This window comes from Anolis carolinensis, chromosome 1 (genome assembly GCF_035594765.1).
Source record: "Anolis carolinensis isolate JA03-04 chromosome 1, rAnoCar3.1.pri, whole genome shotgun sequence".
NCBI lineage: Eukaryota > Metazoa > Chordata > Lepidosauria > Squamata > Dactyloidae > Anolis > Anolis carolinensis.
In genome coordinates this window covers 57,859,155-57,881,143 of record NC_085841.1, presented here as the reverse complement: position 1 = coordinate 57,881,143, position 21,989 = coordinate 57,859,155, and the positions used below count along the sequence as shown (strand labels likewise).

General features: G+C 41.1%; 2 protein-coding genes across 9 annotated transcripts in view; one reads left to right on the top strand and one right to left on the bottom strand.

Moving 5' to 3' along the window:
- Positions 1 to 21,989, bottom strand: part of rgs7 (regulator of G protein signaling 7) — a 204,919-nt gene that overhangs the window by 58,550 nt on the left and 124,380 nt on the right. For all 8 annotated transcript variants that reach the window (XM_062975075.1, XM_062975078.1, XM_062975079.1 and 5 more), the window contains one exon: positions 8,299 to 8,349. In XM_062975075.1, coding sequence (XP_062831145.1) covers positions 8,299 to 8,349 — 51 coding nt within the window. The remainder of the gene's footprint in view (positions 1 to 8,298; positions 8,350 to 21,989) is intronic.
- On the top strand, positions 10,671 to 13,728 carry LOC134297461 (uncharacterized). Its single transcript, XM_062975070.1, has one exon. The coding sequence runs from the start codon at positions 10,941 to 10,943 to the stop codon at positions 13,479 to 13,481; it is 2,541 nt and encodes an 846-aa protein (XP_062831140.1). The 5' UTR covers positions 10,671 to 10,940; the 3' UTR covers positions 13,482 to 13,728.

Sequence of the window (21,989 nt, the reverse complement as noted above, 5' to 3'; positions counted from 1 at the left end):
TGGTACTGGAGAAGAGAGTTTAACCAGGTTAACTAGGACCCTTTTCCAAATCAAGACAGTTGGCGAGTATGTGTATTTGCTGTTTTTTGCATCCCCTTGATAACTTTATCTCTCCTTTCATACATTACCTCAGTTTCTTTTTGATTCCCAAATGGTATTTCTAAATGCTGTTGCTATACACTAACTGTATAGTGGTTAGAGGATTCAGGAAGCCCCAATGTAACTTTTCCAAACTCAATGTAAGCTCCCAGTGTCATTTACAGCTTTACAAAATTTCAGCTCTAAGGCAAAATAAACAAGGACATGAGCAAAAGATAGGGCTCTTTCTCTGCTCTTGTCCTTATGTAATAATAATCATAGGATGGTTGTGACAATGGTGGAAAAGAATGATTGTGCCAACACAGATGTGGCCAAAATAGCATACGATAAAAGGCACCAAGGAAAATTGCCAATAATGTTGTTTATCCTTGGAAAGCCTTAGTATACTGATACCAGAATTGACTTAAAACATCTAACCCTTTTAACTCTTGGAAAAAGCTCATAAAGTCTGATTATAGCTGGCTTCAAAACAAACACCAAATTATGAATTGTTGAAAATCAGCCATCTTGTCCTTTCAAACTGCAGTCTACAACCGTTTATTGTGGAAATGGAAAAGGACAACACGTCCTATTGGAATTAATAACATAAGGCAGAACTTGAATCTCTGTGTACACATTCAAGTTAATCCTAGTTATGGAACAAACCCCAAAATTCCAGCTCTTGTATACAATTCCATGTGGAAACTAATGCTAACTTGTGCTGAACAACTTGGCCTCAATTCACCCCATTAAAGACCTGTTTCGCTATTAATTCTTTGCATGATGATAGGAAAATGACTTCAGTATCATTACTACAGCAAATGGTGTACTTCTGGGACTTCATTAATGAGGATTTAATTTGGCAATTGCCAGTTTAGGGGAAAGGGATGATGCTATTGCAAACAGGACACTATGGGAGACATCTTAAAATTTCAGATCCTAGAATGGCGTCTGTCCTTAAATAATTTAAACAAAAACATTGAGTTCTAATGCTTCCAATCTGAAAAGAAAAGAAGCACTACTGTAGTTTAAGTTTTATAAATGCAGTGCAATCTATATGAATAATAAGAGTTATTTGTAGCTGCTAACACATTAACACCATATCACAGACTTTCAGTAGTGTGAAGAACAGATATCTCAGTTCTGTGGCTTGAAACACAGCAAGCTTTGATGCAGTATATATTCATGTCCTCTTAATATTTTAAAAAGACTCTTTGCTGCTCTATTGCTATTGTTTATTTATTTATTTACTGCATTTATATACACCCCTGGAGGGACTCAAAGCAGTTTACAACATAATGGCAAAATTAAATGCCAAACATACATGTGAAAACATAACAGATCGAATCATAAATCATAAAATAAACAACATCAGGTGTACTTATAGAGCAACTAAAAAATAACAACATTAGACATTTAAATGTATAAATCAAACATTTGGTACATGTTTACTAACAGATCTAATATTAGTAAACAGTTAAAAGATTAAACATAAAAAGGCACTTTGCAACCAAACAACAGGGCTGAGGTAGTGTCAGTCAGAGTGTTTAAGGTGCTGGCTGAATTAGAATTATTGTATTGCACAATTCTACAAGTTAAAAAGGACCTATACGGGTCTAGTTAGCATCCCTCTCCCCCACCCAGCTCCTGGCTTCAAAGGAGGCAAAGGCAAATTTTGCCAAGGACATCCTGTGATAGGTTTACCTTAGTGTTGCCATAAGTCAGAAGTGACTTGAAAATACATAGTAACAACCTCACAATAACATTCATACTTCAAAAATGTAGATTAGAAAACCAAAACTGTAAACCAAAAAAAATGGGCCACCTCCACTTGAACCCAATTTATTGAGCCCAGTTCAGCTTTGTTTGCATTAAAACATTACTTTGATGGCATTGGCCACAATCAAATTAGAGCAAAACTTTGATGAGAGGCATTGGTGATGTAGCAGCTTATTAGTATTATTCTGGAATGGGTTTTCCGCTGAAGCAATCTACCAAGCAGATTTCAAAAAGACATTTATCAAGAGAAGTATGGGGAAATGTAACAGAAAAACTAGGAATGGGTAGAGAAAAAGAAACATCACAACTGAAAGTTTAATGCAGTTCGTAATATTATTCATTGGTGGCTATCAAAAAGGGTGCTGGATCAAAATTGCCAATGCTATGCTATTGCAAACGTGAGGCATTTGGAGGTGTGTGCATTTTTAAGGCAAGGCTGCTGCTCAGTCGTTTAGTCATCTCCGACTCTTCGTGACCTCATGGACCAGTCCACGCCAGAGCTCCCTGTCGGCCGTCACTGCCCCTAGTTCCTTCAAGGTCAAGCCAGTCACTTCAAGGATACCGTCCATCCATCTTGTCCTTGGTCGGCCTCTCTTCCTTTTTCCTTCCATTTTCCCCAGCATCGTGATCTTTTCCAAGCTTCCCTGTCTCCTCATGATGTGGCCAAAATACTTCAGCTTTGCCTCTAATATCCTTCCCTCCAGTGAGCAGCCCGGCATTATTTCCTGGAGGATGGACTGGTTGGATCTTCTTGCGGTCCAAGGCACTCTCAGGATTTTCCTCCAGCACCAGAGTTCAAAAGCGTCTGTCTTCCTTCGCTCAGCCTTCCTTATGGTCCAGCTCTCACATCCATAGGTTACTATGGGTAATACCATTGCTTTGACTACACGGACCTTCGTTGCCAGTGTGATGTCTCTGCTCTTCACTATTTTGTCAAGGTTGGCCATTGCTCTCCTCCCAAGAAGTAAACGTCTTCTGATTTCCTGGCTACAGTCTGCATCTGCAATGAACTTCGCACTTAGAATATAAAGTCTGTCACTGCCTCAACGTTTTCTCCCTCCATTTGCCAGTTATCAATAGGTGTAGTTGCCATGATCTTGGTTTTCTTGACGTTTAACTGCAACCCAGCGTTTGCACTTTCTTCTTTCACTTTGGTGATAAGGCTCCTCAGCTCATCCTCACTTTCAGCCATCAGAGTGGTATCATCTGCATACCTAAGGTTGTTAAAGTTTCTTCCAGCAATTTTAACTCCAGCCATGGATTCCTCAAGCCCCGCATGTCGCATGATGTGTTCTGCGTACAAGTTGAATAGGGAGGGTGAAGGATAAGGCAAGGATAACTTATCATGTCAGAAGGTGGTGTATTTTGATGCAGTACACCAACATTTCTTGTTTGTTTCAGAGCTGCCTAATGAGAAAGGTATCACAATGTACCATAATGCCCAAGGCATTGTTAGTTTAAAGAAAATACTGCTCTCACTGATGTGTGGGGATAATCTCCCTCCTTCTCTCACTGGGCCCTTCCACACAGCCATATAACCCAGAATATCAAGGCAAAAGCTCCCGCAATATCTGCTTTGAACTGGATCCACACTGAGTCCACACTGCTATATATTCCAGTTCAAAGCAGATAATGTGAGATTTTATACAGATGTGGAAGGGGCCGCCATCTCTGTCTCTACCCCTCTCTCTCTCTCTCTCTCTCTCTCTCTCTCTCTCTCTCTGGACTTCATCTCATGGCGGAATCCCCCCCCCCCCCGGTGCTGTTTCGGCAGCCTCTGTGGTGAAATGGCAAGGATGAGGGGTGACTGTCACCCCACATGCCGCTTTGTTGCAGTGACGCTTCCCCCACGCGGATCTGTGCTGGCTCCATTGGTGCCAGCACAACATGGGAAGCCTTCTGTGTTGCAAGGAAAGTGTTGTGCAATGTTTCCACTCTGGTTGTGGGTGGGGCCTCCGTCTGAAGTCCAGCGATGTCATGTGATGGGCAGCATGCCCATCCATCACTGGGCTGTCATGGAATCACCCTGGGATTCTAAAAAAATCATGTGATGAAGTCTTTACAGTCTCTTCTGTATCACATGTTCAGTTATCAGCACTGTAATGAAATTATTTATTCTTTATTTTAGTCAACATTTACTAAAATATTTTATTTTTGCCTATTAATCTTACTGATGTTTGAGGTGGATTATTGCAAGCAAAAGAATGATTTGCAATAAGGAAAACAATTGGAGCATTTATAAGAACTGAAATAATGAAAATGAAAGCAGACAACAGCAGCCTAAACAGAAGTTGTCAGGCTCATGTGAATAGACATAGGAAGGGCATTCTAGAAGACTGCTTATTCTATTTTTGTCCCATTTAAAAATGTCTACATATACAGAGATAAAGGTAATATGAAGACAGATTCCCCTTTTGAACCTCTCTTTATTTTGGAAAGAGTCTTCCAATCCCAGAAAGACTGTTCTACTCACAGTAGGATTCCTTCCATTAGCAGAACACTTCTTCCGTTAATGGAAGCACCTTCTGTTAACAGCAGGCAACCTTTGGATCTTATCCAATATTTTAATTTATGAGGCTTTGTGGGTCTGAGGATCATTCTTAGTTCTTTACAAATTTTACAGGGTAGCGGCATTTTAGTTTGTTTTATTGTTGTGAAGAATTCCCTCTGGTCTTGTTTGCTTCTACTGCTCCAAAATATTTTTCTGGATCTCAGAGGGCATATACAAACCATTAGTTAAAACAAATCGTAGAATGGATTAACATTTTAACTGCCATTGCTCTATCCAACAGAATCCTGGGAATTGTAATTTGGTATGGTCACCTACTTCCCCTGAACTGTCACACTAGAGCTCTCTAGCAGAGTTCTAATATTACATAAAACTACAAATCCCAGGATTGCATAGAATAGAAACATGATAATTAAAGTGGTATCAAACTTGTGTAATTACAAAGTGCAGATACACCAGTAAAGGTAAAGGTTTTCCCTTGACATTAAGTCTAGTTGTGTCCAACTCTGGGGTTTGGTGCTTATCTCCTTTTCTAAGCCGAAGAGCCACCGTTATCCGTAGACACCTCCTAGGTCATGTGGCCGGCCGACCTGTCTTCACATGCTCAAGCCTCCATTAGGCTCAGGGATAACAGGGTGCCTAATCCTTTGTGTAGGTCCTTTCCCCGGGTAAATTCTCACTCAGATACCTCTGCCCAACCTTCCTCTGTATCCCGCCCACAATCCTTGTCCTCTATTAGTCTACCTAGCTTCTCCGGGAGATCTTCCCCCTCTGATAGGTTCCATCTGTCTCTTTCTCCAGATACAAGTCAAGTTAGAAATCCTTGCAACCTTCTGAATTCAGGGAGCTGACTAGGACCTTTTAACAATGCTCCCATAGAGCCAGATTCCTTTGGGGTGGGGGCTGGGGCCGGGGGGGGGGTTCCATCGAGGTCGTGTGGGGGAGGGGGAGGCATGGTCAATGGATTCCCAGGGAGAAGCACAACAGGATTCTTGCAACCCTGGAGAAGGATAGGTGTGGTAGCCTCCTTGGCAGGCCCTCTGTGCTGAAGGTCCTGCTGCTTAGTGCCAGATCCATCAATGGTAAATCATCAATCATCCAGAACTCAATCCTGGATGAGTGGGCAGATCTGGCATGCATCACCGAGACCTGGTTGGATGAGCTGGGTGGGGTAAGTCTTACCCAGCTTTGTCCTTCGGGTTTTGGGGTGCATCAGCAGGCCAGGCCTGGAGGGCGGGGAGGTGGGGTTGCGGTGGTCTTTCGGCAGTCCATCACCCTGGTCAGATGCATCGTTCTGCAATCTGACAGGTTTGAGTGTCTCCACTTGAAGGTGGGTACCTGGGACAGTTTGGGGATTCTGCTGGTGTACCGTCCACCTCGCGACATAGCAGTCTCCCTGTCTGAGCTAGCAGAGGTGGTCTCTACCGTAGTGTTGGGTTCCTATGGCCTGATAGTGCTGGGTGACTTCAACATTCATGCTGAGACCACCTTGACAGGTGCAGCTCAAGAATCCATGGCCGCCATGACGACCATGGGACTGTCCCAAGTAATATCCGGTCCCACTCATCAAGCTGGACATACACTCAACCTGGTTTTTGTTGTGAGCAATGGTTTGGTCAGAGTAGAAGAGTAAATTATTCTTCCATTGTCATGGTCTGACCATTATCTGATCAGTTTAAGACTCACCGTGACCTCAAACCTCCGCAGGGGTGGGGGGGGCCATTAAGATGGTCCACCCCAGGAGGCTTATGGATCCTGATGGATTCCTGAGGTCTCTTGGGGATCTGCCTGTCATGGAAGCTGACTATCCTGTCGATGCCTTGGTCGATCGCTATAATAGCAAGATGACCAGGGCAATAGACATGATCGCCCCCGAATGTCCCCTCTCACTGCGTGGAGTTGCCCCAGCCCCCTGGTTTACTAGGGAGCTGGCGGATATGAAATGTGCAAGAAGGAGACTAGAGTGCCGCTGGTGGACATCTAGTGATATCTCTGACAAAGTACGGTCTAGAGCCACTATTAGGGCCTACTCCATGGCATTGTGGGCAGCCAGGAAGGTTTTCTCGATTGCCCTCATCGCGTCTGCAACAAATAGATCTTCAGAGTTGTTTCAGGTTGTCAGGGAGCTCCTTCACCCTCCTGAGGCTGGGGGGGGGGGGGCACCTGACAACTCGGAAACTCGGTGTAGCGAGTTCGCTCACCATTTTGCAGACAAAGTAGCTCAGATTCGTTCCAACTTGGATGCCGGCCTTGATGCAATACCAGGGGAGGTAACCAAGGCATCTATCTGTTCGAGCTTGTGGGATTTGTTTCAGCTTGTGCAACCTGATGACATGGACAAGATCCTTGGAGCAGTGAGGGCGACCACCTGTGCCCTTGACCCTTGCCCATCCTGCCTTTTAAAACAGGCCAGTGGTGGGTTAGTAGATTGGTTTGTAGGGATAATGCCTCTTTGGAGCAGGGTAAATTTCCATCTTGCCTAAAACAAGCCATAGTGAGGCCAGCCTTGAAGAAGGCCTCTTTGGATTCTACCAATTTAAGTAATACAGCACCGAGACGGCTTTGGTCGCCTTGGTGGATGACCTCCACAGAGAAATGGACAGGGGGAGTGTGACCCTGCTGGTTCTCTTGGACATCTCAGTGGCTTTCGATACCATCGACCATGGTATCCTTCTGGGACGGCTCTCCGGGATGGGCCTTGGGGGTACTGCTTTTCAGTGGCTCCAGTCTTCCTGGAGGGTCGCTCTCAGTTGGTGAAGCTGGGGAACACCTGATCGGACCCCTGGCCATTGATCTGTGGGGTCCCACAAGGTTCTATTCTGTCCCTCCATGCCTTTTAATATCTACATGAAACTGCTGGGTGAGGTCATCCAGAGTTTTGGAGTTTGGTGACATCTCTATGCAGATGACACCCAACTCAAGTTTTGATTTGGTTGGATGGCTATTTAGTTAATTCATGCAAGAAAAGACTTTTGTTTAGGACTGTTCCATGAACACCTTGAGTGATCCCAGAAAGATCTGGTAATTGAACCATCTGCTTATAGTTAACCAGGATTCCAGATTGAAAACTGAAGAGTGTTCCTATACTTTTAATGATTGCGTAGAAGATAGGATCCAGCAACACCCGCTGAAATTCTACACAACAATAACAACAACAACAATTTATTTATAGGCTGCCCTATCTTCCCAGGAGGACTCAAGGCAGCTTCCAAGCAAAAAAAGGGCAAACATTCAATGCCTTGATGATAGACAAACACATACATCTAAAACAGTGCAAGATAACATCGTTATAAAACTCATAAATTACTAAATAAACACAAAGTTCATAAAAACCACAATATGTAATATGAATAAAACAACTGAAGATTAGTCATTATCATTGAAGGTATGTCAGCCTTCTCCAGCTTTCAGTCTGACAAACCCATTGGAAAGCGAGTTTTTGTAAATGGAAGCTATGCTTGGACCTAGATACGCTGCCATGATACGTTGTGACTTCCCATGTACTTATTTGGAACTAGTTAGGACAAGACACAAAGATTCCACCCTGTCCCACTTTCAAGCCAGGATAAATTTGCACATTGACAGGCTGATAAGGAGGAGCAAACCTCTTCTCCCAAATGAAGATCACTTTGCGCCCCTATTTGAAGTCATTCTGCTATGAAAATATTTCTCCTTGCAGTCTATTTTACAATAATAAAAGTGTATCTTACTCTACTTATGTAGTGTCTCTTATCTTCATCTTTGGTGGGTAGCTAAGCAGCCAGGGATCATAGAAAGCCTGTATGATTTGGTAGTTTGTGAGAATGGCTCTCATTTTGTTTTTCTATATTGTTGTGCCTCTTAATAATAATATCATGAAGAAAAACAATTATAAATCATTACCCAAAAGCATAAAGACAAAGGTGTTCAATAAATTAAAATAATGCATTTACCTGGGTCTTCTATTGACAAATTCTTTATTAGCCATTGAACAATGTCTGAACCTAGAAAGAAAATGATTGTGTTAATAAACTGTGTTTGCTTGATTCCAATCATGTTTGAAATTCTAGTAACATTTTAAAAGAAAAAAAAATAATTTCCTTAGAAAACTCATTTTTAAATTCTTAAATACTTCTTAAATTTGTAAGCTAAGTAAGGCTGCAGGCTAATGCACAAAAAGATGTGATTAAGCCCTACTGAACACAGAACTGGCTTCTGCAGAAACACATTCTGTTTGTAAAGGAAGAACATTACTTTAATAAAGAAACACACAATGGTCAATATTTAGTTAATTCTTCCTACTAAAGGCCCATCTATACTGATCACTTAACACAGATTGAAGACATCTTTAAAATGCAGTGTTCGAATGGTGCACTGCATGAATGCGCTTTGAAGCCCTTTAACCTGAATAAGCAAAATTGCAGGATACTCCAGAGTAGACACCATAATCTGCATCAGCACATAACAGGTGTAAGCCACATTGCATGGCAAAACCAATTAAGGGACAGGTGTTCTGGCAATCTGCATATGCTCAGTGGTGTGAGGTGAAGAGTTGAAAAAAATCCAAATCCTCTATGGCTATGAAGTTGTGGACACTTCAGATTCTGGAATCAAGTCAGAACCGAGCTTTCCAGTGCATATAAGCACCAAACCTTTAACTGGCTTCTACATGCAATCAGCTGCATTTTCACTTCATTTCTGCCACTGCTGCTTTTGTCCCACATTATTCGGCCAGCGGAGATGTGCCCTCTCAAAATGGCTTCTATTGTACTGGAGAGCAAGGAGTTCTTTGGGTTGTTGTATGTCTTTCGGGCTGTGTGGCCATGTTCCAGAAGCATTCTCTCCTGACGTTTCGCCCACATCTATGGCAGGCATCCTCAGAGGTTGTGAGGTATGGAGAAAACTAAGCAAAGAGGTTAATATATATCTGTGGAAAGTCTAGGGTGAGAGAGGTCAGTGTGAATGTGTAGTTAATCACTTAAATTAGCATTGAAAAGCTTATCTGCTGTCTTCTTCCTGCCTCTGGGGCATCCTTTGTTTAGAGTCGTTAACTGCCCTTGGTTGATTCATGTCTGGAAACCCTCTGTTTTCAGAGTATTGCTTTTTATTTACTGTTCTGATTTTTGAGTTTTGTAATACTGGTAGCCAGATTTTGTTCATTTTCATGGTTTCTTCCTTTCTGTTGAAGTTGTCCACATGCTTGTGGATTTCAATGGCTTCTCTGTGTAGTCTGACATGATAGTTGTTAGAATGGTCCAGCATTTTTGTGTTCTCAAATAGTATTCTGTGTCCAGGCTGGTTCATCAAATGCTCTGCTATGGCTGATTTCTCTGGTTGAATTAGTCTGCAGTGCCTTTCATGTTCTTTGACTCTTGTTTGGGCGCTGCGTTTGGTGGTCCCTATGTAGACTTGTCCACAGCTGCATGGTATCCGGTAGACTCCTGCAGAAGAGAGAGGATCCCTCTTGTCCTTCGCTGACCGTAGCATTTGTTGGATTTTCTTTGTGGGTCTGTAGATAGTTTGTAGGTTGTGCTTCTTCATCAGCTTCCCTATGCGGTCAGTAGTTCCCTTGATGTATGGTAAGAACACCTTTCCTCTGGGTGGATCTTTGTCTTGACTCTCCTGGCTTGTTCTTGGCCTTGCAGCTCTTCTGATGTCTGTGGTGGAGTATCCATTGGCCTGTAGAGCCCAGTTTAGGTGGTTGAGTTCACCTTGGAGGAGGTGAGGTTCGCAGATTCTTTGTGCACGGTCTGTCAGGGCTTTGATTGTGCTCCTTTTTTGACTTGGGTGATGGTTGGAGTTTTTATGAAGGTATCTATCTGTGTGTGTAGGTTTTCTGTAAACTGTGTGGCCCAATTGTTGATTGGGTTTGCGGATGACCAGAACATCTAGAAATGGCAGTTTTCCTTCCTTTTCTTTTTCCATGGTGAATTGGATGTTTGGGTGGATGCTGTTAAGATGGTCCAGGAACTTGCTGAGTTCTTCCTCTCCATGGCTCCAAATTGTGAAGGTGTCATCTACGTATCTGAACCAAACAGTTGGCTTTTTTGGTGCTGTTTCTAGGGCCTGTTTTTCAAAGTATTCCATATAGAAATTTGCTACTACTGGGCTGAGAGGGCTCCCCATGGCCACTCCATCCTTCTGTTCATAGAATCCAGTGTCCCACTGAAAGTAGCTAGTGGTGAGGCAATGGTGAAACAGGGCTGTGATGTCTTCTGGGAAGTTTTGTTTGATTAGTGTGAGGGTGTCAGCTACTGGGACTTTGGTAAAAAGGGACACCACATCAAAGCTGATCAGGATGTCCTTGGTGCTTAGATTGAGGTTGCTACCAGTATTACAAAACTCAAAAATCAGAACAGTAAATAAAAAGCAATACTCTGAAAACAGAGGGTTTCCAGACATGAATCAACCAAGGGCAGTTAACGACTCTAAACAAAGGATGCCCCAGAGGCAGGAAGAAGACAGCAGATAAGCTTTTCAATGCTAATTTAAGTGATTAACTACACATTCACACTGACCTCTCTCACCCTAGACTTTCCACAGATATATATTAACCTCTTTGCTTAGTTTTCTCCATACCTCACAACCTCTGAGGATGCCTGCCATAGATGTGGGCGAAACGTCAGGAGAGAATGCTTCTGGAACATGGCCACACAGCCCGAAAGACATACAACAACCCTGTGATCCCGGCCATGAAAGCCTTCGACAACACATTGAACATCTCTACGGGGAGAAATTGTTCCAAGACACACGGAGATTGGAAAAACTAAGGACCAGGAAAGCACATCTGCTGTGCTCCCTGACCTTCCTTCTACGCTGCAGAGACACAGATACCATCCCACAATTTCTTGCAGCCAAAAGGACCTTCAAAACACCACAGGCTCATCGCATTTACAACCGCCTGGAACGCAACCTCTTGAGAGAGAGAATCCACACCATCCGTAAAGAACTCGCAAACACAGACAAAGAACTGCTGCACCTCCACATCAACATCAGCCAAAAGATGAATACCCAGGACTGGGATAAAATAGACAGCCTTACCTACAAGAAAATGGAGAAAGACATGGTTCTCCACACCAAGAGACAAAAACAAAAATTTGACAAATGCCGTAAGCAACAGCCAAAGCCAGAACTGGATAAATCACGGACCATCATCAACCTGACAGACAGACAACTCACTGAAGACCAAGTATCCATTCTAGAAAAAGGAGGAAATTTTGCAGTCACCACCACCAGGATCCCAGTAGAAAACATCATTGCCAATGTTGAATCAGCAATTTACCAGCTCCCTGAGGAAGAAGCAGAGGAAGTAAGAATGGAAACAGCAAGGATCCTGAGAAATGCAAAACTCCCCCCCAGCAACATAACGAGAAAAGAAAGACAGGCCATCAAAGATCTCAACTCAGATCCTGAAATCATCATTCTTCCAGCTGACAAGGGGAATGCCACAGTAATCATGGAAACAAAACAATACAAAGAAAAAATCAGACAACTTCTAGATCCCACAATTTACAAGAAACTGAAACAAGACCCCACTAACAAAATCACCAGAAAAACGAACACTCTAATCAAGAACTCCTCCATTAACTTTGACATACGCCAACAGCTGTGCAAATCAGAAGCCCTCCCACCCAGGCTTTACGGACTCCCCAAAATCCACAAGGACTCCATCCCACTCAGACCCATTGTAAGTGCCATTGGATCGCCGACTTACAACCTGGCAAAATTTCTGGCTACACAGCTACAAACCCACATTGGGCTCACTGCACATTATATCAAGGACTCTACACACTTTATAGAAAAGATCAGCAACCTCAATCTAAGCACCAAGGACATCCTGATCAGCTTTGATGTGGTGTCCCTTTTTACCAAAGTCCCAGTAGCTGACACCCTCACACTAATCAAACAAAACTTCCCAGAAGACATCACAGCCCTGTTTCACCATTGCCTCACCACTAGCTACTTTCAGTGGGACACTGGATTCTATGAACAGAAGGATGGAGTGGCCATGGGGAGCCCTCTCAGCCCAGTAGTAGCAAATTTCTATATGGAATACTTTGAAAAACAGGCCCTAGAAACAGCACCAAAAAAGCCAACTGTTTGGTTCAGATACGTAGATGACACCTTCACAATTTGGAGCCATGGAGAGGAAGAACTCAGCAAGTTCCTGGACCATCTTAACAGCATCCACCCAAACATCCAATTCACCATGGAAAAAGAAAAGGAAGGAAAACTGCCATTTCTAGATGTTCTGGTCATCCGCAAACCCAATCAACAATTGGGCCACACAGTTTACAGAAAACCTACACACACAGATAGATACCTTCATAAAAACTCCAACCATCACCCAAGTCAAAAAAGGAGCACAATCAAAGCCCTGACAGACCGTGCACAAAGAATCTGCGAACCTCACCTCCTCCAAGGTGAACTCAACCACCTAAACTGGGCTCTACAGGCCAATGGATACTCCACCACAGACATCAGAAGAGCTGCAAGGCCAAGAACAAGCCAGGAGAGTCAAGACAAAGATCCACCCAGAGGAAAGGTGTTCTTACCATACATCAAGGGAACTACTGACCGCATAGGGAAGCTGATGAAGAAGCACAACCTACAAACTATCTACAGACCCACGAAGAAAATCCAACAAATGCTACGGTCAGCGAAGGACAAGAGGGATCCTCTCTCTTCTGCAGGAGTCTACCGGATACCATGCAGCTGTGGACAAGTCTACATAGGGACCACCAAACGCAGCGCCCAAACAAGAGTCAAAGAACATGAAAGGCACTGCAGACTAATTCAACCAGAGAAATCAGCCATAGCAGAGCATTTGATGAACCAGCCTGGACACAGAATACTATTTGAGAACACAAAAATGCTGGACCATTCTAACAACTATCATGTCAGACTACACAGAGAAGCCATTGAAATCCACAAGCATGTGGACAACTTCAACAGAAAGGAAGAAACCATGAAAATGAACAAAATCTGGCTACCAGTATTACAAAACTCAAAAATCAGAACAGTAAATAAAAAGCAATACTCTGAAAACAGAGGGTTTCCAGACATGAATCAACCAAGGGCAGTTAACGACTCTAAACAAAGGATGCCCCAGAGGCAGGAAGAAGACAGCAGATAAGCTTTTCAATGCTAATTTAAGTGATTAACTACACATTCACACTGACCTCTCTCACCCTAGACTTTCCACAGATATATATTAACCTCTTTGCTTAGTTTTCTCCATACCTCACAACCTCTGAGGATGCCTGCCATAGATGTGGGCGAAACGTCAGGAGAGAATGCTTCTGGAACATGGCCACACAGCCCGAAAGACATACAACAACCCTGTGATCCCGGCCATGAAAGCCTTCGACAACACAAGGAGTTCTTTCATGGCTCATGCTAATGCTAAGCCTGAATAAACTTGGCCCTTGAATGTGTCTGTCATTGCAAGATGTTGCAACCTTGAATTTATAAATTAGCTGATTAGGGAACTCTTCACACAGGGCAAAAACGCCCCATGTTGCCACTTTATTTTGTGGCTTGGACAGGGCCTGCTGTGTGCCATCACATAATACACGGCAGGCCCTGCCCACTTTATTACAGATTGATAATGATAAATGGAAGCTCTTATGTGTGCCGCAATCCAGAGTCACCCGCAGAACAATAACATGTCACTCAGGTTTGCAGAACAAAAATACAGGAACTTTACGGATTACAAGAGATCAAAAAAAGGTAATATTTACAATGGTCCCTCAGATCACTTACAGAAGTCCACAGTCATAAACAGTCCTTTCTCAGTCCACAAATCTGCTTCAGAGAAGAACACAGTCCTGTTTCTTCACCCTTTTTTCACAGCAACAAACAGACCTCAAAATAGCAAGGCCACTCTGAGTACACTGCTTTCTTCACCAGCAGTACTCAGTCAGCACTGGAGCTGATTGAGGGAGCTCATCCTCGCTCTCCCCGGGTTGGATTCAAAGTGGCAACCTTCAGGTCAGCAACCCAACCTGCAAGTCAGCAGTCCTGCCAGCACAAGGGTTTAACCCACTGCGCCGTCAGGGTCTCCATTAAAAACATGTTGTAAATGTAACTTGCAGATGAATAATTTCAGCCTTTTTACAAGATAATTCAGTAGTAGAGAAGTAATCTTGATTTAAGCATTTCATTGTGTATCTTGTGCTACTTTACTTTTTTAAGTTGATAACAAAATGTGTGGAAGAATGGACTGTTTTGTATTACATGCAAACAGACTGTAGCATTAATAGTTATCGAAATCATTTAAAACAAGATTAATTACTTTTAAGAAGTAGAAAATTGACTATTTTTAAACATTATAACTTTAGCAATAATTCCCTTCTTTATGAGACTTTGCAAGCCACTTGAATTGTGACTAATACAATTGAAAAATATTGTTCTATGACTGGCACCTGCTTAATATGCCGAAGGTCTTTTATACTGATACAAGGAAGCAAAACAGATGAGGCATTTAGTAGTATTTCTGGAGAAGACTCAGAATTTAACAAAAGCAGGAAGGCATGGACTTACACTGGAATTGTATAATCTTTTCAACTGGCAATTTGCTTTGCTTTTTTTTTTTCTCCCTTTGGGTAGTTCCTGTTGCTCACCAGAGGGTCTTAGCAGTATGAAACTGGCTCTTGGATACATCAAGTTTCCTGCTCCTAAATTATGTCAGCTTTTGCATATTTTTGAAAGTGTTGTCATTCATATACTATTTGGAATTTGTACATTTCCAATGGAACTGAGTTCGTATCTGCATTAGAATGGAGCTTGGGCAATGTTCATGAACAAAATGTACAACAAAACATGGCTGAAGTAATAGTTTTCAAGTGTTCATTTAATGAAAAAAATTAATTAGAACCTCAGTTACATAAAACAGTGTTGCTAATAAGGAGTAACAGACAAAAATGCCGAAGATTATTATTAAGTCACCACAAGCCTGTCCACCCACTTAAGAAAAGATGTCAGATCGTCTTCTCTTAAACGTATAGTACATGCACATTTGAACTATAATTCACGTAGATTACTCTCATGTGTATCATTTCTGAGTAGCCAGGAAATTAATTTTCTGTTATATATTTTACAAAATGTTATTTTATAATGTGAATGGAACATCCATAGGAAAACAGCTGATGACTGAACCAGTGTCCCTGGCTAACAGATCCTTCGATGTAGTTGATATTTCAAGTGCGAACATGTCACATATAAACAACACATAGAACAAAAGTTCCATATATTTGGCTAAAAGCTGTTGGTAAGTCCTCTTAAAACCGTAATTCACAGATCAGTTAATCTGATGTAATAAACTTAATCACAGAGTGACACCAGGAAAGCAACATATATGCTGTTCATCTTCATTTGCCATGATGATAGCTCCACAAAATGCAGTATCAAATGTGATTGTAATAGATAATTTCATGGCCCTTGTCCATATATGAGTTATAAGCGAATTCATTTGATTGGTTTATGCTAATCAAATGTCTGTATTTTAATAAGAAGTACAGCATAGGGCACATGAAGTTCTTATTTGATTACAGTTACTAAATATCCATGATTTAAAAAACATCTTTAATTTATTTCAGTGTTAATCTAGAATTATCTACAGCCATGAGAACTGGCATGGAAAAGAACAAATAATTTTAATGTGATTTTTCTATGTTTTTGCATTATAATGCTATCAATAAAAGCTTTTGAGCTGGAACATTTGAAAAATAAAGTCTGCCCTGCAGTTATGTTATTAATCAGAATAAAAATACAAACTAGCTTTTATATAAACAAAATATGTTTGAACGTTTTACTCCCTTTCAGTTAATTATAAAATTTTGAAAGAGGTATGAGAAAATGCAGTCCACAGGATGCAATTAGTCCCTGAGCCACATTGTTTTAGTCAACAAAGCTGCCTGGTGTCCCTCCAATCCCACCAATTTATAATTTTTTAAATCCCAAAAATTTGGGGCGATTTTTCATTTTAAAATGAGTCCAAATAAACAAAATGCTGCCAAAAATGCAGTAGTTGACTTTTCTGGGAAATGTAGTTTGGGAAGGCGAGGAACTTTGTAGCTAAGAATTCAAAAGACCCCACTCTAAATGACATTTTCCAGAATTCTGCAGGAGGCAGAAATACGGGACTGCCTGCTTGAAAGCCCTGGTGTGATAATGTGGTTGTTGTACTGCCAGAGCCTGCTATAAGCACCTAAACAGTAAAGACAAAAGGGTCCCAAATGGTCACATACCACTTCTTGAGCACTCAAAATGCAATATAAGATCCACAGAGGTTTTGAGGGCAGATATTGCCCCCACTTCCTTCGCAGTTGCCCTGCCCACCCCTATTTTAAGGATTGACAATTTAATCAAAGTGGGTTTTATAAAATTAATTTTGCTTTGGCATTTTTATACTGAAAAATATCTATAAACATGTATTCATTATGTTTTCTAGCTTCTGAAGACATTTAATAAATATACATATTTTCCATATCTTCTCAGGATTGATTAAATTGGTGCTGGATCTATAATGTCATATAATCCAGGATACTGTTCCATTACCCAGGCGGAGGCCACCAGGGGGTGCTAGAGAGAGAAGAATACTTCATTTTATAGGGGTTGAAAATGGGTTGAAGAAGGAAAATTATTTTCCCATTTATCTTGTTATTCCTCCCACCCATGTCCCTGTCATGGAAACAACCCTGGTTTATGATATGGGGAGGGGGAGGGGGGCTAACCAGCAAAAAACGAGGAAAATTTGTTTTCTTCCTTCAATCACCCCCCCTGCTGCCAATGAAGTTAATCTGCATTCTGAAACCGGATTTTATAGCAGTGTAGAACCAGCCTTAGGCCTTGCAATTAGTGAAACACAGATAAACATAAGTGTGTGTGTGCCCAAATGAATCCTTCAGCTCAATTGTAAAAGACAAAAGAGATCATCCCAATACAATTTTAAAATTCTCATTACAAAAGTTAAAATACAGTTAACATGCTTTTATTTAAAACAGAAGTTAAAAAGATTAAGATTAAGAAGTATATAAATACCAAAAATAGACCATCTCCCCACTTTACCTTCTTTAAAACTCTAACTGCTGTAACACTAGGGATTTTGAAGGACCTCCCAAAGTACAATTGCTGGACTACTAATCCAAGTTGCTCCAAACTAGAAATCCTAAAATTACACAGGACGGAGAAACAGCATTTAAAGTGGGGTCAAAGCACTGTATCTGTGTAGCGTGAATACCCTTTAGAGTTGGACTTGGTTTGCTTCCCTCTCCATTTTTTTTAAGAATGCCTTCCTCAATTATATTTACGTTACTTCTCTTACCAAGCACACTGGAGCAAAAACAGTACTTTCTTGTTAAAATATATTGAAAATTGATATCTGTACCAAAAAAAAAAATCTCTGTTTGGCTCAGTGTTCTTATTTGAAAATAAATAAAATAGCTTTTTATCTACCTCTAAAGTGTTGAACCACTTCTGTTAATCTAAATTGGGATTTTTTTTTAATTTTGTTCTTTTTAGAACTTGTGCAAAACAACCTCTTTCTTCCCTGGAGGTGATCCTCCTCTAATGCATAAACTGAGTGAAACTTTTCACAGCTCGACTGCAAGTAAATCAAGAAAAAGAGAGGAGATAAAGGAGGTAGAACTGGGAAGGGCAACACTAGGCTCTGTCACATAGGCTATTTGATTAGCCTTCATTAACGGTGTCACAACAGTAGAATGTTTTCACATCTCTTTCTTTCCAAGTTATGTCCCACACACAAGACACACTCATCTCTTTCTCTAAAATGTATCAATAACACCATGCAATTTACACATCAGTAGCCTCTTCCATAAGACAGTAACAGCTCGTTGCAACTCTTAATTTTCTTAAAATACGGGGTTTTAGTCACCAGAGGATGTTTCGATTTGTTGCATTTGTATGGGTAGCCACATTTGCAATGTTGAGGAAATTCTCAAAAGCAGTATCACACACATTGGTACAAGATATTACTTGCCAAAATACCTAATAATCAGTCATCATTTGGAGAGGCATTGCCAAATCTGCAGTGACCCAACAAGGAGAGTTGATCCAGCATCCCTTTATGCTATATTGTACATGCTTGGTAGTCCGATAAGAACACTTTAAGATGCCTTGGAGGCAGCAGGGGGTCCCCAATACTCAGCTACACAAACACAGTTTAGTGTCACTGGGCAGGGGCACTAGAGGGGACACATCCCCCCCCCCCTGTTTTGTGGCTGCTAACAGTTGCCACACCCGGAGCTACCTATTCCCTGGGTAGCACTAGCTGATGTCAAGCAGTGCACAGTTTGCCAAGGAGGCATGGAGGGAAAAATTGCCCTCAGTAAGGAGATTGGACATGTAGAGGGCAAATTTACCATATCCTTTTTCTGCATGGGGAGGAGAATGAGAAGGGATTGCCATCCTGCATCCCTGGGCTGCCTGAGGCTGGAAGGATAGTTATCAGGACAGCTACTATCAGGCCATTTAGGGATTGGTTCAGATGTCTTGGCACCCCCCAATGCAGAGGACAACCCAAACTCTACTTCAGTATTTTGGTTTTCTCCTGAATTAGCTTAACCCAGAAGAAAATCACATTATGGCAGCCTTGCCCTAGGTTAAGGTGGATCAGCCACCATGGAATGGATTGGCCCTCACACAGCCTTAAATAAACAATATAGCATTCCCTACCTGCTAGTCCATATACCAGTGTTTCAAAAAGTGGAAATTCTTCAATGCTGTGGAATTATGGTAGTTGTTGTTTTACAAAGTCTTTAGCCTTCTCTGCTAAAGAATGCTGGTACCCTATCAAGCTAGAAGTCCCATGATTTCATAGCATTGAACCATGACAGGTAAATAGGTCTCAAACTTCTTCTTCTTTATTCATTCAATCATTTCCAACTCTTTGTGACCTCATGGACCAATCGATGCCAGAGTTTCCCGTCAGCCGTCGCTGCCCCCAGTTCCTTCAAGGTCAAAGGTCTCAAACTACATCAGTCCTATAGGTTAAATGCACTCCTGGATCCCAGACAGATAACTTTCCCATTACCTTCTGCTCTGCTAAGGGTCCCAAAGATTGATCCTTTAATTTATTTTTGCATGAAATGCTTGTTCTATCATGTAACCATGGTGTCTTCGCATTACAACTATGTGCACATCAATGCCTGAGAACAGCCTGGTAAATATTCCGTTTTTGCAGTAAAACTCCCAGAATCCCTCAACTATGACCAGTGGTATCACCAGGCTGGCTGTGGATATCTGGAAGCTGTCATTTTTTTTATAAAAAAAAAATAACACTTCTAAGCTTTAGGCTAAATCAAGCTGCCATAGAACATTGCCATAATGGTGGGAACAAAAGAAACATTTGTTCTATTGCTGTTCTGCAATTTATCATTGTCAGTGGCAACCACTTCCTCTCTCTAGTGCCAAGATTCATTATGCAATAGACATCAGATTTTATATAGCTATTTTGGGTTATTTCCAGTGATGACTCTTTAGTGCTGGTAAGGCACCACTTTTCTGCATGATGCAATTTTAAAACAGTGATGTCCTTCACATAACATGTGCTTCATTTTTCATGGATCTATTCATCCCATCACAATTCTAAAGTATTCTCCATATAACTTTCCCATCCTCATTATAACTACCATTTAAATTAACTTCTGCTTCTATAAATAGCTGGATTCTCTTCACCCCATCAGGTTTCCTAAGGGCTTCCAGACAGCATCAAAATCTGGATCAAATAACTGGTGCAAAAAATCATGGAACTTGACAGCAAGTCCAAACACTGTCCTGTTAATCTCAGTAAATGGTCCCCCACTATTCTGACAACTTCATTTGTAGCAGATTTTAGAAATTCACATGATGGACAAGGGACATCCAGCAGAAGTTTACATTTCTAAAAAAATTATCTCTGAGATGCGCTGGACCTTATATGTACTCATGAAGAAATCTAAATGTACACACAAGCAGATTTCTATTTTTCTCTCCTCACCCAACTGTAAATTCAAGATCTGTTTAATATCATAAACATCAGAACAAAGGAATGGTTGCAGAGAGTTCCAATTGTAATTTCTTTCTAATTGTGCTTCCATTTAGCCACTTGTGTCTTCATGGCTCCATTTTTGACAGCTCTGATTAGCTGTTTCGAGACTTTAAGATGTGCACATGTGCTGTAGCAGTCCACACCAGAGTAAAAAAATGAAGTCACATGTTTTCCATGACTGCTGGGACACACGGTCATGCAAATATGCACATTTTTTGGCTGGAATCTGGTTTTAAGCACACTTTTTTAGCATGTGTTTTCCAGCTGTTAACCCAAATCAGCACACATTTTTGCGAAACCACCCCCCTTTTTATCTCAGTTTCTTCCAGGTTTTAGGGCATATATAGAAGGGCCCCAAATTAGTCCCAAATTAGTTTCTATTCTTTGCTTTTTGTGTAGCTTTAATTGCTCATCAATCAGAGCAATTGCTTATTTGTTTTATTTTGATATGCACAGTTTTGTTACTGCAATAATAAATTAAATAATTACTGGGCAAATGCTTTGGGATTATATCAGAAGCAAAGAAAGAAAATGTGTAATCTCTGACACCAGCAGCAGTAGCTATCATTCCTATATTATATCACACAATGGGCTCAAGTGTATCCATCCACTCTTTCTCCCTAGTCCCTTCTTCTTATGAATGGCATTTAGTGTTTTGACATTGTATGTGTCACAAATGCAACATTACAGTTTTGTACTGACAAAGAAGCCAAGATGCCAACCGGGAATGGGTGAAGATGGGTATCTAGAGAATTGCAACTTCAGCTGGCATTCTAGGACATGAAACTACTAGGGTTGGACATAACATGTGTATAACTACCAGTTTGCCAACCTGACTGATCGGGATTTGAATCAGGAGCCCCTTTAATTGCATGGTTTGTGTCCTTGGTGATAAACTGAGGCTGCAAGTACTGCAAACAATGGAGGAGCACTGCTCTCCCACATCCCAATGTCATTCTGCTTCTCAATCAGCTCACTGGCTTCCTAACTACAAAGTTTCCATGCCAGCTGTGACCTTAAATGGAAGCTTTTGCTCCACCTTTTTCATTTTAGGCCACTGCTTTCCAGTTCTCATACCTTGCTTTATCACTCAAATGCTTAGTTTTAGTGCTCCATGACACTGGTAACCATGTTCTGACTAGGAATTGAAAGAATATTCAATAACATGGTTGCAAAAACATGTTTCTCCATCATTTTATAACAGACAAGATTTCTCACCAGATGAGATTTATTTTGTACAAGATTTTGCACATAGTTTACCTTTCTGAATAGAAACTTTTATTCTGTGAAAAAATAGTTTTCTGCATCAAATAAAATGATATTTTTTACAACAATAGCATTTTCTACACAGGTAATAGGATTTAATTGTGCTGCTGATGTTGCATTAGTTGTTATTATTTTCCATATGATGAAACCATTTGACAATTTAGGTGGAATAAGAGACAAACTTCACAATCTTCAAGAACTACACAGAATTTAACATTTTCTTGCTGTGAAGGCTAAATTTTTATAATCCTAAAATCAGTTGTTGCTTTTTTTTAAAAGAGCAAAAAATAAGCAAAGAATTACATTTGTAGCTCAGGCTGTTGACTA

Excerpts from the sequence above, each read along its gene's own strand:
- LOC134297461 (XM_062975070.1), top strand. The coding sequence starts at position 10,941 with ATGCCTGCCATAGATGTGGGCGAAACGTCAGGAGAGAATGCTTCTGGA.